Raw genomic sequence first — 16,156 nt, forward strand, 5'->3', positions numbered from 1 at the left:
TAACTAGGTTTGAGATGGAAAAATACTGAAATGACAGGAAATAGAAATCATTGCTCTGGTCTTTAAAAATGAAATTACTGAAGAACATTATGACATATGACATAATAAAAATTATTTATTGCATTTATTTCAGCCAATTTTGACAAGCACTACCACCAGGATTTTCTAAGGGGCTTGTCTGGGCAATGGTTGGAGCTGCATCACAGAAAATGCAATGTGGCGCCACTCAAAGTGACCTGGAAGAGTTTGAAAAGTGGAGCCGTGGGAACTTCATGAGGCCCAGTGAGATCACGTGAAGGTGCTGCACCTGGGTTGGGGCAAGACCCACTATCAGCACAGGCTGGGGATGAACAGATCTAGAGTACAGTAATTTCACGAACCATAAGGCGCACCGGACTATAAGGCCCACCCCCTGGGAGTCGGCAAACTTTGCAACTTTGTAGATCATATAAGGCACACCGGACCATAAGGCGCACTTTTTTTTTGCCACGAAGATCCGTGCCGCGTGCAACAAAGTAATGAATTAGTAACGGAAACCCGCGATTGTGGAGTTTACTGGCAGATGCAAAATTTGGAAACATTTTTCACAGATCGGCGTAGGTTTTCAAAGGCAGCCCCAGGAACCCTCCGTGTACAGTGGGCCCTGGCACTCCCGCCTGCCCCCGGCCTCCCCCTTGCGGTTCTGTTCTGCTGTGGTGCTGTTCCTCCTCATGGCTCTGCGGAGATGCTGCGCCATTCCCTCGCTTGGCTCGGCGCTCCTGCTGTGCCACCTGTCCCTCACTGGGCTCGGCGTGGTCATCATGTCGCCCGCCCCTCACTCGGCTCGGCAGCCCGGCCGCCCTGCCACCCGTCCCTTGCTCAGCTCACCGCACCGCGGCCCCATCTGCCCCTATCAGCTGTGGCCCCACTGCCCCCAGCACAGTAGGCCCCACCAGCCCCTATTGGCAGCAGCCCCACCGGCCCCAATCGGCTGTGGCCCCTCTGCCCCATCCTGGCCACAGCCCCACGGGCCGCGCCTGCCCCTATCAGCTGTGGCCTTGCTGGCCACAGCACTGTGGCCCCGCCAGCCCCTCTTGGCTGCGGTCCCGTCTGCCCCTATCAGCTGTGGCCCCGCTGCCCCCAACACCGCGGCCCCACTGGCCCCTATTGGCTGCGGCCCTGCTGGCCCCTATCAGCTGTGGCCCCGCTGGCCCATGCTGGCCGCAGCGCCGCTGGCCACGCCTGCCCCTATCAGATGTGGCCCCGTTGCCCCCAGCACTGCGGCCCCACTGGCCCCTATTGGCTGTGGCCCCGCTGACCATGGCACTGCGGCCCTGCCAGCCCCTATCAGCTCTGGCCCCTCGGCTCAAGCCACCGTGCACAACAAAGTAATGAAGTAGTAACGCCTTCCTGCCTGCGCTGCTCCCAGTGCCTGGGGTTGCCCCCTGCCTTCCTGCCCGTGCTGCTCCCTGTGCCTGGGGCTGCCCGTGGCTGCCCCGCCATCGCTACTCGGCGCTCCCGCAGCGCCGCCCCCCCTCGCGGCTCTCACTTCCGGGGTGGCAAATGTTGCAACTTTGTACATCATATAAAACGCACTGGACTATAAGGTGCACTTCCGGGTTCGGGGAAAAATTTTAGTCAAAAGGGTGTGTGCCTTACAGTCGTGAAATTACTGTAGTCATGAGGGAGGGACTTGGGGGTGCTGATGGATGAGAGGCTGGAATGACCCAGCCATGGCACTCCCAGCCCAGAGAGCCAAACACGTGCTGGGCTGCACCCAGAGCAGTGTGGGTAGCAGGGCAGGGAGGGGATTCTGCCCCTCTGCTCTGCTCTGCTGAGACCCCACCTGCAGTGCTGCACCCAGCCCTGGTGTCCCAGCACAGGAAGGACATGGACCTGGTGGAGTGGGTCCAGAAGAGTACTATGAGGATGACAAGAAGGATGGAGCACATCTCCTATGAAGAAAAGCTGAGACACCTGGGGTTGTTTGGTCTGGAGTATAGAAGGTTTTGGGGATACCTTACGCTCCCAGTATTTAAAATGGGTAGATTCAGACTAGATATAAAAAACGAATTTTTTACCATGAGTGTTTTGAGACACTGGAACAGGTTTCTTGGACACATGGAAGATACCCTGTCCTTGGGGCTTATTCAACATCAGGCTGGACCAGGCTCTGAGTAACCTGATCCAACTGAAGATCTCCCTGCTCACTGAAGGGACTAGCTGACCTTTAAAGGTCCCTCACAACTCAAATATTGCATGAATTCTCTGCAGAGAGGAGATATACAGTGGCGCAGCTCCTGCAGACCAAGCTTCAAAGTGCCCAGGCCCATTGTGCAAAGAGGGTTCAAAGACACCTGGTAAGTACTGGAAAGGGGAGCTCTGTGGTTGAGGTGGAAAAGTCTGAGTTGGTCCACAGCAGCATGCACACAATGCACACTAGTCACTTTGGTGGAGTTCCTGGATAATGCATGCTTGGTAACTGTATTTCCTTAATTAAGGTAAAATTGATAAGGTGATATTAAAAGGACAGGTTGCCATATCTCAGTTACAGTTTTTCGGGGAGAGAGAAAGCTCTAAATGCACGTGGAATAATTACAGACTATAAGGAGGTTACAATGAATATGCAGAATTGCTCCTGGTGGGCAAAGAAAAGGATTGGGTTGACTTCTGGACAGGGCACTTCAGGACACTTCAGGATGAGGGTGAGCCTGCTGCACTTCTGTCCTGGTTTAAAGGGACAGTATTACCAGGAAAAGGAAATTCAGGAACTCGCAGGCACAAAAAAAAAAGGTACAGGTTGGGAATAACAGTTCTTTACTGATATATTTATAAGACAAACAAAAACAGCATCAGCTATATGAAAGGAAAAAAAAAAAAACAGTGACAGAACAGAACGGAATTCAGTCCCAGTCCCTTTTTCAGTCACCGATGGCTCTCCGATGGACCAGGGCGGGCGGCTTCTCAGTCGCGGCTGCTGCAGGGGCAGGGGAGGGGGCCAGGTGGCCTCACCGCCCCAGGTGGAAGAAAAGGGTGAGGAAGGAAACTTTGCTCACCGTGGGCGTCCCAGTTCCCAGTTGTTCAGAGGAAGCAGGAAGCTTTAGCAGTCCAAATCCAAGAAGCCTGATCCCAACAGGAGAAAAAGAACCTCTCTCCTCGAGTTCCGCCGGCGAGCTGTAAGAGTTCTCCTACCCCCAGTGTCCTCTTACTTGCCGAAAACAAAAGCAGGACTCCACCTTTCCCTAATGGGGCCATCAGCTTGCTTCAGCTAGTCCTTTGTCTCCAGTTCTTAACGGCTAATAGGAGAGCCATCCCGGCTAGCTTAACATAATAATGGGAAAAATTTCTAAACCTCGCCAACCCACAACAACTTCACACTGCAAGGGCATTGTAAGGTGGCAGACAAGTAAAAATTAGTACATACAAGAATTCATATGTAGTGAATTTCTGATCATATGTTATCATCTGTCAGATGAACATAATTAATCTTTAATAATAATTTTGTTATTGATATTACTGTCTTGGGGTGACTTTATGACGCTTCTATCCCCAGTTGACTGTTCTGTTGGTGTTGAATATTGAATTCTGCAGCTTTAAGACTGCTTCCAGGAGTGAAAGGGAGGAGAAGAGGTGCAGAATTGTTAGCAGAGAGTGCACTCGCTCCCCTGCATCCTTCACACAGACCGTGTTGTCTGCAGTGGGCAGTGGGAGAGAACTTCTCTTTGCTCTTGGTTGGTTTTTCTGGCTAGCTGAGGCAAAGGAGTTCCGTGGACTGTTTTTTCCCCTTTTTCTTGGAACTGTTGGAGCCTGCTCTAGACTACAACCCAGCGGAGCACTGGGAGCTGTCCCTGTGGCCCAGCAGGCCCAGCCGGCATTTCCCAGGCTGGAGGGCTGAGAGCAGCCTGAGTGAGCCGAGTTGCGCCCACGGAGGGGACTCCTCTGAATTTGTCATCTCCTCGGAGCACTGAGAGGTTTTGCTGTTTGCTGTTGTTAATTTTGAGCTGGGAAGTGCTTTACCCGTTATATAAACAGGTTTTTTCCACTTCTCTCCGAGGAAATATTTCCCTGAACCAGCTGGGGGAGAGACTGCTTGAGTCTGTTTCTTAGAGGGATCCCATTCAGAGGTTTCCTCCCAAATTTGCCCTAAACCAGGACAATTACATGGAACATTTATTCTCCCATCCAGTATCAACAGCTTTGGAAGGGTTGATAAATGTTTGCACTTTACTTTGGATAGATGTGATCTTATAAAAATACTGCGTACAGATCCAAAAGCTGGGGAGCAACGTGCCATAGAATCACATATATCTTGGGCAAGACCAGAGAATTTCTTACAAGGGAGAAATCACATTATTTTTCTATCTGGTTGAAATCTACATCTTCTGCAGAAAAGTGCATTCTTGTTGATGTATTCCAGAAGCAGAGTGAAAAATGAAAGCCGCAAAGAAAAAGCTCAGATAAAAACCAAACTGAAGATCTATACCCACAAAGGGGCTAAGAAAGAATGTCAGAAATTGCAATCCAACAGAAATAGATTTTTCAGAGAAATCTTTGAAATGTTGATGGAGTTTCATTAAAAATTAGGATCTTATCTTACCTAAGTGATATAATATTACTCAATGCAAACTGCTGAGCTTTGTAAATGGCAAAAGAAGAGATAAAAATGTGGAAAAGTTCTCAGGTAGTAAGTTACATCCTTGAGCCAGGTACTATGCTTGTTCACTTGAACTAGTGCAATTCTTTAGTAAAGCACTAGACTATGATCTGTGAATATTTATCTCAGCAAATAATACTGCACTGTACCTTATGTATTATTGATTGTGCAGCAATAGTAGGTTATGTTGTCAGTAGGCTGACTGGTCTTTAACATACAGCCTCATATGTAACATCAATTTCACACCAAAAGACATCTCAACTGTTAGATGAATGGCTGTGGTTGTTCAGCCCTCAGAACAGAGCCCCATAAAATAGGGAATATATGAAATGCTTCTGCATGTACTTGTAATTTTTTCTTACTCAGTATATTTGGATTGGAGGACTCCTCATACCTCCAGTTTCCTGGGATACAAGAAGCAAATCTGGACCACAGGAAAATATTCAATAATTAGCTTTGTTTTCTTACGTACCAGTTTAGGTTGGAAGCTTTTGTAGGAGAAGTAGGACAGCAGAGATACCATTAGGGTTCATGGTTTTGTGTTTGCCTTCTGCTGGAGGTCTGCTAAATGTTGATGGTCTTGTTTGGGGGGGACATAACTCTGCACATTCCTGGTGTTTTAACACCAGCTAGGATATCTAAGTGTCATTGCTCTAAGTAAAAATTAACGTATAGAGAATGCCTTAATCCAAATAATGTAGTAATAAAATATTTTAGCCAGGCCTAGGGAGAAGTCTTTTTCTGCATAGCAGCAATATTTATATTTACCTATGTGAGAGTTTCCTGGATGAGGTATTACTGAGCCACCCTCTTGACACAATTTGCTTCAATATGACATTTTGTTGCTTATTCAAAGTAAGCCTGTCCCACAGTCTTACACTATTATTATCAGCCTTCTGGCATGGTAGGTATTTTGTAACTATGCAAGTTTTCTTTAACAATTATTCTGATGTGAGTACTTTTCACTTGTGTGTGTAGTGACTGGCCACTGTTACAGATTATGACAAATTAAAGAGATTTCTGTGAACACAGTAAAACTTCATGCAAAAAAATCTGTATGTCGTTCATCATGAGTCTGCCATGTGCCATCACCACCCAGAGTCATTCTGTTTGCCTCTTGTTTGGTGAACACTGGGAAATAATGGTAAGCTGGCTTAATAAATATGTGACAATCTGTAAGATAGTCACAGAATGAAGTTATGAGATGATCTTTTATCTCTGGGGCACATAAATTGAACCTCTAACTACAGTACCTCATTTGTAGAGTTGTCTCCATAAGACCCATGAAATCAAATTTTTCAAAGATTTTTAATTAAAATAAGAAATTACATCTGAGGGGAAAAACTACAATTTCTATAAATTATCCATTGTGAATTAAACACCATTATCTAAAATCTGTGGCAACTTCATGGGTAGATTATAACCTGTAGAATGCAAACCCATATGTCTCCCATTTAACTTTTTCAATATGTTGGGTTATTTCACAATTTATTTTACTCTAAGGATCAACAGTTTGTGTAAAAATCACCGTTTTTATAAAACTCTTTTTATTTCAGAAGGAGATTAATTTAAAAACATTTAAGTTATGAAGACAGGGAAGTTACAGGACAGGGATTTTAGTCTCATCATAACTAGGTCTTGTCACTTTTCTGTTTGCATTGTATTGATGGTTGTTGACATCCGAGCAACAGGAAACAACTTTTCTGGGAAATTTCTGATACAGGTGTGCATGTATTGCATATCCTGGAATTGTCTGCATTAGTCTGGTTTTGTCTGTTGTTTCTGATTTCCTTAGAGAAGGTTTTAACCTCAGAATTATAAATGAAAAATGCTGGTAACTCTAGCAACCTCAGTAATTACTAAGTAAGTTCATTTTAATGTCACTGAAGGGTACTTAGAAGGTTTTGTATATAATTATATAGAAAAACAGCCTCTCCACATCTTCTCCCAGCATATTGAAAGGCAGGGATTCTTTCTTCATATTTCTTAGCTTCATGCTTAAGCTACCAGGTAAATAATTTGGGCTGTGGTTGAACACACAGCATTAAACTTGTTGCTAAAATTATAACAGCTATGAAGTTCAAATGAAATCTGTTAATCCAGGTGGAGGAGAAGGTTTAAGCAGGGGGAAAAGGATTTGTCATGATTACAATAGAAATGTAAGGTTACAAGGATATGAAAGAGGTCATCTAGCCCATCCTCCTGCTCAGAGGTATATACCATCTCTAGGAGCTACTTAATCTCTTCTTGAATCACCTTCATCGGAGAATTATGACAAACACTTTGTATAATCTGATCCAGGGTTTAAGTACACGTAACAGAAAGGGTATTTTTTATCTACAACGTACCTCGTGCTATTATTCAAGAATACATCCAGCCTAAACTGACCTCTGTTTCTGCAAGAGCAGCTTGACACCAGGTTGTATTAAGCATAATCATTGCACGTGTCATGGGAATTTTCAAGGCACTATTATCACACATTTCAATACTTTAATTCTCATTTGTGAGTTTAATATTTCAATTTAATATTTCAATTATAACATTTAATATTGCTGATATATTAGTTTTTGGGACTTGTAACTTTCTTCTACATGCCCAATATATCTTTTTAGCAGCATGTTAGGAGAAGGAAAAAGGTCTCTTTTAAAATGAAACTTCGGAAAAAAAAAAAGAGATGAGATGAGCTTTTGAGGGCACTCTACAGAGCATCTCATTGTTAGAAAGTCCAAAGGAGATAAAATGAAACTTGCTTATTTTTCAGAAGCTTTTCTGCTATTTGCCTGGATAGCAATGCTGCCCTTAAAAGGGAGAAAAACAATTATAAATAATAAAATAAGGAAATAGTAAAAGTAAGAAAGGATCTTTCTTAGGCTAAGCTCTGTATCTCAGCTGGTACTTTATAGCACTTTACAAGGATGTCTCAGAAGTTTAGTAACCAGATCTTAATACAAATATATTTCTTTAGGCTGACAGAAGAGCACAACTTCAAAACATTTCCTACCCGCCTTCAGAGCTAAACACAAAAATCAGTTTTCTCCCCAGTATATGTCTGTATACTACTTAGTACAAGTATAAAAAGCTTAAATGTATTTAAATGTATTTCACTGGGTGGACCCAAAAATATTCTAAGTGTTTCTTTCTTCATGCACTTTATGTAGTGAGCTTGGAAATTACAAGTTGATTGGAACTCAGTTATGAATATTTAGGTGAAAAACTTTACACTATATTCACAGTGTTTTGAGGCATGCTGATATTTTCAAATAACTTCTCTCCTGTGCCACCTGCAGCTGTAGCCCTGGGCCTTTCAGCCAGTCACTGGCTCTTCTTCAAAGGTGCCTCTGTCAATATGATAGATTTTATGCCTGCAGCTTGAGAGAGATGGAGACCTCCCGCCACCTCCTCCACAAGAAAAAGACTTGGCCCAAACACTGATGCCTGCTGGAGTCCTTCCACACAAAAGTGCAGCTTCTCCACATTTATACTTTGATCCTGAGAGATGTCTGTGCCACAGAATCCATTCCAATACAGGTTATTTCTTAAAAAGGGATAGGATTTCACTGCCATAAAATGCCTGTTCTTTCAGAGTTCTACTCCTACACACTGAATCTAAAGGAATCCTTGATTTCAAATTATCTCAAAGTAGCAGTTCAGCTGCAACTATACTTAGGTAAACATCTGCTTTGACTGGGAAGTTACTGCAATAAGTTCTTCAAGTCATAAAATTTCATCCTCATTGCTTTGGCAAAGTAAGAAGGGGTAAGACATTTGCCTAGGGACAGGAAACAGTAGGCTTTTGAAATTTTAAAAGCTTCCATCATTTCTGAAACCCAGGAAGAATTTGACCATATTCCTTTGATATAAAAAAAATAACATATGGGTTGTTTTACAAAAAAAAGCAGGGTATGAATAACTTTCAGCTATTGTGGTTGTTACAATAAATAGTTACAGTGTCTAAGATTCTTTTTTAACTTTAAAAATAAAAACATTATGTTTGCTGAATCCACTGGCACACAGATTTATTAATTTTTACAATGAATCTGTCAAATTATTAACAAAGCATTTTAGGAAAATAATTTTATGTAGCAGTGATTTTATTTTTTTTATAAGACAACTTCTACAATTTTTTCTTTTTAGAAGACTTAATGAAAGTTTGCTTTTTGCAAAAACACAGGGAAGAAAAATGTATATGACTGTTTTGTAGGAGGCTAGGGATGGAAAGCATTTTAATTACAGTAATTACATGAGTATAAGCCGCACCTGATTATAACTCACACTTTCAGGTGTCAGCAACTTTTGGTTCTTTGTCCATATATAAACTGCACTGGATTATAAGCCGCACTTTCATTCGCAGCGAGGATGCTCGTGCAACAAAGTAACCAATTTATAACAATCACGAGATCGCGGGTTTTACTGGCTGGTGCTCAATTTGCAAACATTTTTCATGGATAGGGGTAGCCTTTAAGCGCAGCCTAAAAACTAAAAAAAAAAATACAGACAAAAGCCACTCATTGTTATTAAACCTGCCGGCTCCACTCTCGCCCAGGTGAGGGGAGGGTGTGGCCAGGGGGGCGAGGGCAGTGGGGGCTGGGTGGGCTGGGGACCTGCTGCTCCAGGCTGTCAGAGGTGGCGGGGGCCGCAGGCGGGAAAGTTTCTTGGTGAGTGGCGGAGCCCCACCAAGCGCTGCGCTGGCCCACTCCGGTGCTGGGGTGGCCCCGGTGCCAGGCAGACCCCGCTGCTCACTGGCCAGGCCGGTGCCCTGCCCCGGGCGCTGCGCGGCAGCGGGCAGGAGCACGGAGCCCGGGCCCGCTGGTGTCAAGGGCTATGAGCCCGGCGGAGCTGCTCGGAGGGGCCCTGGGGGCTGAGGTGGCGCCACCTGCCCGCTGCCCTGGGTGCTGCATGGCAGCGGGCAGGAGCATGGAGCCCGGGCCCGCCGGTGTCCACGGCCGCACCGTGTGCATGGGGGGAGTGCAGCGCTGTGTCGGGGGCTGTGAGCCCGTCGGAGCTGCAGCAGGCAGGGCCAAGGGGACTCAGCATGCCTGCAGCACTGCACAGTCCTGGGCGCGGGCCGGGCGGGGACATGGCAGGTGGTGCAAGGGATGGCGGGGTCAGCAGGGCTCCGCTGCTGCTGGGGCTCTGCGGTTCTTGCGGCTCGCACTTCCAGGTTGGCAAATTTCTGAACTTTACCCATATATAAGGTGCTCTGGAGTATAAGCCTCACTTCTGGGTTGGGACCAATATTTTAGTCAAAAGGGTGTGGCTTATATTCGTGAAATTACAGTACTTTGATTTTAAAAAAGTTTTCTTGCAATTTTTACTTCATAAAATTATGCTTTATTGTAGTTACAGTTGCTACAATCGAGGTACTAATAGAAGGAATCTACTATCACAGGTCTATGCTAGTGCTTGGAAGAAACCTTGGGATTGCTGTGCCATCATACTAATTTCAATGTTTCTGTCTTCCAGGATTTGTGTAACCAAATCCACTGCTTGTCTTCCTTTAGAATAAATATCCTTTTAGCTTGAATTTAGGCCCTGACTACTGCATAATTGAGGAACTGAAAATAGCTCTTTTTGCATTTTTTCACTTGTATGTTGAGGAGCAGGCATTTTGAGGATAGAGCTCCATGTACTCCGGGCATATTACCAAGTCTAGTGTCTGGATGTTGATACAGTATAATGCCATGCAGTTCTAGCTAGTTACACAAATCTTACACTGGACATATGAAGGATATCAAAAAGGGGTGAAATCACAGAACAAGCACATTGACAATCGACATTAATTCAAATTTCAACATAATAATGTGCTAAAGTGCCATGTGTTAAGACAAAAATACCTTATGCATACCTGGTTTTGCTAACACTGTGTACTACTAGTGCAGAAATCTACAGACAGCTACAGAATAAGATTTAGGACAAGTAAAGAAACCATTCAGTTATACAATAGTTCTACATTATTTGTTGCAGAAGTCTTAGTGGTGGTACAAAGATGGGATGAAAATATTAGATTAAGCTCTAAAATAGATGCATACGTGCCAAAGTTACTTTCACAGGTAATATGGCACTGGATATTTCCTTCTGACAGAAAAGTGAAATTAGGTATTAGAAGGATCTAAGAAATGTGTGTTTATCACTCAGTCAAATTTCCTGACGGGAACACTGTTTTACAATCCCTCTGAGATTTTCCATGAAGACTTGGAGGGGAGTGCAAAGAGAGAAAAGAAGGAGGAAAGGAAGAGTGAAGGTTAAATATAAATATCCGCAATGTAGATGTTCTGGGCTGACCTGTAGGCAGCAAGAAGCTTGGACAAAGGTTAATATTTTCTTCAGTTTTTCTCCAAAACAGTTTGCTATCTAGTAGGAATTCTGCCTGTCTTTAGTACAATCAGTAGGGAAGCATAATGCAACATGACCTCAGATACATAGCTGCCCTGGGCCAGATACTCAGCAGCAGCATATGGAATGAGTAAGAGGATATGTAAAGTATGTGCCAGAGCTATAATGACCACATTACTGTCTACTGCAATAAACACAACCAGCCTTCTTATTCTTCAATATTTCTCCTATTATTCTGTGACTCTTGAGCTAGTGTAGTTTTTCTTGGACTGCCATTTTCACCTTAAGGACATATTATAACTAATTCCATCAAGCACAGAAGTAGCAGAATACAGGAAAGAGCAAAAGATGTTGCCACCACTGCTACAAATGCAGAGCTGGAGTGAAGGCCATGGTAAGAGAGGGAGGCGTGCTTTTCCCAAAAGCACTTTGTTTCTCTTGTCTCCTGGTTTGAAAGGATTGAAATACATTCACAATCTTTTCACTTCTTGATGCCTTTATCTACCAGAAATGCTCTGATTTTTTGCATGCAGAAGCTCTTTAGAGTGCAGCTCAACCTGAAATAATAATGCAGTAAATGAAATAACAAATTTATTTCTACAGTTGCATTTGCTTTGGGGACAATTTTGATCAGTGATTACTTTTCTCCACAGTTTTGGCTGATCATTCAAACCAGTAGAAGTGTACTGAAACTTGTGGAGTGTTGGTCTTTTCACACGTGGAGTGATGGTGCCTGCAAGAGCAGAGATCAGCAATCCTGGGTAGCTCACTGACAGCTCTATTAAATTAGACATATGACAAGCATATTCACAGCAACTGTTTCAGCACCTACATTCTCCATACAGAGAAAGCTATTATGCTTAGACATACTTGTTTAAATCTGAAAATCTAATCATCTACGTTGCTTCTAATATATAATTAGTTAATTATAATCCCCAAAGCATTGTTATTCAAATGAGTCATCTGTTAACTTGCTGAGGACTATAAACAGATTTGTAGACATTTAAAACAATAGAATCTAGACAGCAAGTGTGGAAGATAAAAGGTTAGTTATTAAACTTTGAGTGCCCAGTTGAAAACATTTTGACTCTCAGATAAGGCAGCTATGCAAAATTATGAATATTACAATAGTTCATTATTCAGAGGTAGTTATACCAAAGACAGATTTTTACATATAGTAATGCAGTGGGAAATACATTTAGGTATTTCATCTTCAAGTAAGGCAGTTCTCATTACTTTCTGACAGACTTGTATAGTGTAATTACTCAGGAAGTGCTGTGTCCATCGGGAGGTAGCTTTAAACAGCGATAAAATACAGATGAAGAGAAGCTTAAAAGGAAAATAGGAAGGGATCTGAGAGAGCTCAGCTGAACTGTTTTTAACAAGGTATTTAAGCAGACAAGACAAGTCTATCAGTCTAAGTGGGAAATAGGGATGTCAAATTAGTTCAGGCTCTTCTTGCATATTTTCTTACCTTTAATGAAATAAATAATCCATTATTATTAAATTTGCAATTTTTTGGGTAACATGTTCTCATGACAACCTGAGAAGATATGGTTGCAAAATATCTTCTTTTAAAATTTGTTTCTATATAATAAATATGTTGACTTAATTTTTCAATCTTACAAGCAACCACATGTTCCTTTAACCTGACTGTTGGCCGACCTGTTTACACATTTGATACCAGATGCATTCATAGAACATAAATATATTTTCAGATTTCAGCTATAAAATTAAATAATTTCATATCAGTATGATTATAAATGTGTATTGTGATTAATCATATTTGTTCACTAGGGCTGTGAAATAGTTAAAATATTTAATAATAAATTAATTTTAAGTTATCAAGCAGGTAGACTCATTAATAACTCAATTTTTAAATTGAAATACAGTAAATTAAAATTTTTAATTAATATGATTGTGTCTGTGTGAAATGCAAGCAGATGCTAGTATTTGCTAAAGACTGAAGAATTCCCCCTAAAAATTGAAACATAACTGGTGCATGATCTTTTTCCAGTATTTTGGATGACTAATCCAACAGCAGTCAAAGTGTTCAAGTGAATGCCAAAGCTTCAGTAACTGTATTATTTTCTGTATTGGCAAGAGCAATATGTACTGATGCTCTTGATGCATAAAAAGTAGACACAGATCATGGAATTTTGTAAACCTTGCTTTCAAAGTCATGAATACACTTTCTAAAAAATTATCAGAATAATTCTATGTTGGGAGACAAAAAATGCTATATTCTATATAATAAAATTTTCCTGTACCTCAATTAAAAATGTGTGACTAGATTTGGAACTCAAAACTTTATTCTTCTTCTTAAAACTGGATTGAATGCACAATAATATTAACATTAATATTAATGAAAATTTTGAAGAGATGTATGTTTAGATTACCAGGTAAGACCCAGTATTCCAGAGTAAGTTCTGCATGCAATTTCTTGAAAAAATTAAAAAGAATACATTCTTACAAAACCCAAATCAGTTAGGGATCTTTAATTTCATTAGAAAACATCCTATAATGCTTGGTCATATATTTTAAATATTTTGAATTTATTTACTATCAGCACTGATCATTTTCCAGGCACAAACAAGTAGTTTGCTGGCTGACTTGCTCTATGAATGCTTCTACATGTGTTTCATAACAATAACAAAAAATCTCAGTTATAACAGCATATACAGCAAAACAATAATTGTGGGTCTTATTTTCGTAAGTCAACTTCAAATATGTGTTTCAAGTTTGGAATATTTTAAAATTATTTGCTGGACTAAGATTGAAGTGTTCCAGAGATTTCAGGTTTACCTCCAGATCTATGCGAGCTTGAGACCAATATTATTTTAGAGTAGAACTGGATTTTGTAAACACTTAAGGTTTTGTATATTTTTGTAAGATACACATTTGTTACCTTAATGGGATTTTTTTTGTAAAAATAGTAATCTCTTTCTACAATGACAGGAATCAAATAATTTTCCAAAAAAGCCTATATATTTACGCTCATATGTTAACATTTATGGAGTTATGGGACATTTCCATCAACACAGAACAAACAATATGAAAAATAATATCTAATTTCTTATTTAACGATTTCAAATGAGTTGCTTTTCCATTACTCTGTATCTGACCTGAGAACCTGAATATTTTTATTTTCAATATAAAAACATCAGGTAAGGCTAAAACAAACTAATCATAAATAAAACAGTGCAGGTGAACACAAAGGGTCTCACAACTGCTGTGGCATTGGGTGACAGTGGCTATTTGGACATAGCAATTTTCCATCCTGGCCACAATTCAGGTCTGTAACCTTCATTGAAGGTTCAATGACAAAAATATTGTTTCACTTGGGTTGTTTTTCAAGCAATAAAAACACGTTTCCAAGCTTATTGATTAAGACACCGGAGCTCATTAGACAAGGTAAGTTCTTGAGAGCAGACAGTATTTCTGATAAGCTCAAGAGCAGCTTAGCTCAGGTGCTGTTCATCAAGGCCTAATGAGTATTTCTGAGATTGTAGTGTGGTAGGGGGAAGCTGCTACTCTACATATAGAAAGGTTGTAGGAACTGGGAGCCCTGCTTTCTTGACTCTGGCTTTCCAGGTATCATACTGATTTTAGTACAAAACTGACAGTGGAGGCAGGGAGGTGAGGGAAGGGGAATGACAGGCTGGCTGGGAGAGCACAGCTCTCAGTGGTGTGGAAGGGTGTCAGCTGTCATTCCATATAACCAGGTGATGCGGTGATTATTTTTACTAGACTAGTTTTTCCTTGGCAAGTAATTAGGGAGTTTATTGTGATGCTGCTCAAGGTCACCAGAAGCTGTGCAGGAAGGACAATTTTAAACTGGTGGCAGATTCATCATGTCAGGAACCACCCTCAGAGGAGAAACCCAAGGTGCAATGTGCATCACAGTGGCCTGCTGGGGATTAAGAAGTCACAATAGGGAAATGTGGAACAAAAATCGTATTTTATTTTTATTTAAGCTGTATAAAGACACAGGGCATGAGGCAAAGGCCATAGAATGATAGAATGTTAAGGGGTTGGAACGGACCTTAAAGAACATCTGGCTCCAAACCCTCTTCCATGGGGCAGACACATCTCACAAGACCAAGCTGCTCAAGGCCTTATTCAACGTGCCCTTGATGACCACCTGGGTTGGGACATTACCTACAGCCTCCCTAGGTAACTGTTCCAGTGTCTCACGCAGAATTTCTTTCGAACACCTAACCTAAATTTCCCCTCCTGCAGTTTGTAGCCATCTCTCCTTGTCCTATCACTAGTGTTCCTGTCAAAGTGCCCCTCTCTGGCTTCCCGGTAGGCTCTCAAGATGGATGATGCTGCTGATGGGATGACCTTCATAGATTAACGAAATATTCTGAGTTAGAAGAGATCCACAAGGATTATCTAGTCCAACTGTGAGCTCTGCAGAGCTCATCCCCAGGAACCACACACATGGTGATGTGCCTTCCTGGGCCACAAGAGCTGCAGGCAAGCTGTGGGGCAGGAATGACTGCTCCTAAGCTGCTCTACTGAGCACACGGGAGCTGCATGAGCAAGCACCAGGTAGATAAAGCTATCACATTAACACTCCGGAGCAGCTCGGCCACCATCTGGTGCCGCAGGGAGCACTTGTGTATGTCCGTGTGTGTGTCCGTGCGCGAAGCCGGCGCAGCGCCTGAGGGCGACGCCGGCCCGGGCCTGGGCCTAGCTCCACCCGGCGCCTCCCGGGCTGCCCGCGCCCCCTGCGCGCGCCCGCGGCGAGGGGCGGGGCCGCTGGGCGGGGCGCGCGGGCTGCGGCCGCGCGGCGCCCCCGCCCCCTCCCGCGAGCCGGTGTCGCCGTGACGCCGCGGCGGCCGCGCAGGCGCAGAAGCGCCCACAGCGCCTGTTGTATCCGGCCGGCGCTTTTTCTCCGCTCCCCGCCTCCTCCTCCTCGGCCGCGCGTCGCGCCCGCCCAGAAGCGCCGCCGCCTCTGCCGTGCACGGTCTCCCCTCCCTCCCCGTGGTGTGCCGGCCGGCAGCGCCTCCGATCTCCCCCGTGCGCCCCATGAAGCGATGGCAGCGGCCAACTTCGGCAAGATCCAGATAGGGATCTACGTGGAGATCAAGCGCAGCGATGGTGAGCGGGCGTGGGGGGGCGGCGGCCGCGGACACCCTTCCCCCTGTTCCCCGCATCCCGGCCGGGCGGTGCCGCGCGCGC

At 43.3% G+C, this 16,156-nt stretch overlaps 1 protein-coding gene across 2 annotated transcripts in view; it reads left to right on the forward strand.

Annotated features, from left to right (window-relative positions):
• The first annotated feature begins 15,825 nt into the window (after positions 1-15,825).
• Positions 15,826-16,156, forward strand: part of KIF2A (kinesin family member 2A) — a 53,805-nt gene continuing 53,474 nt past the window's right edge. Inside the window, exon 1 of one of the 2 annotated variants that reach the window (XM_033086150.2) lies at positions 15,826-16,075. In XM_033086150.2, coding sequence (XP_032942041.1) covers positions 16,012-16,075 — 64 coding nt within the window. In that variant the 5' untranslated portion in view covers positions 15,826-16,011. The remainder of the gene's footprint in view (positions 16,076-16,156) is intronic. The other variant, XM_033086146.2, reaches the window with a different exon arrangement.

This window comes from Catharus ustulatus, chromosome Z, assembly GCF_009819885.2.
Source record: "Catharus ustulatus isolate bCatUst1 chromosome Z, bCatUst1.pri.v2, whole genome shotgun sequence".
In the NCBI taxonomy this organism is placed as follows: Eukaryota; Metazoa; Chordata; class Aves; order Passeriformes; family Turdidae; genus Catharus; species Catharus ustulatus.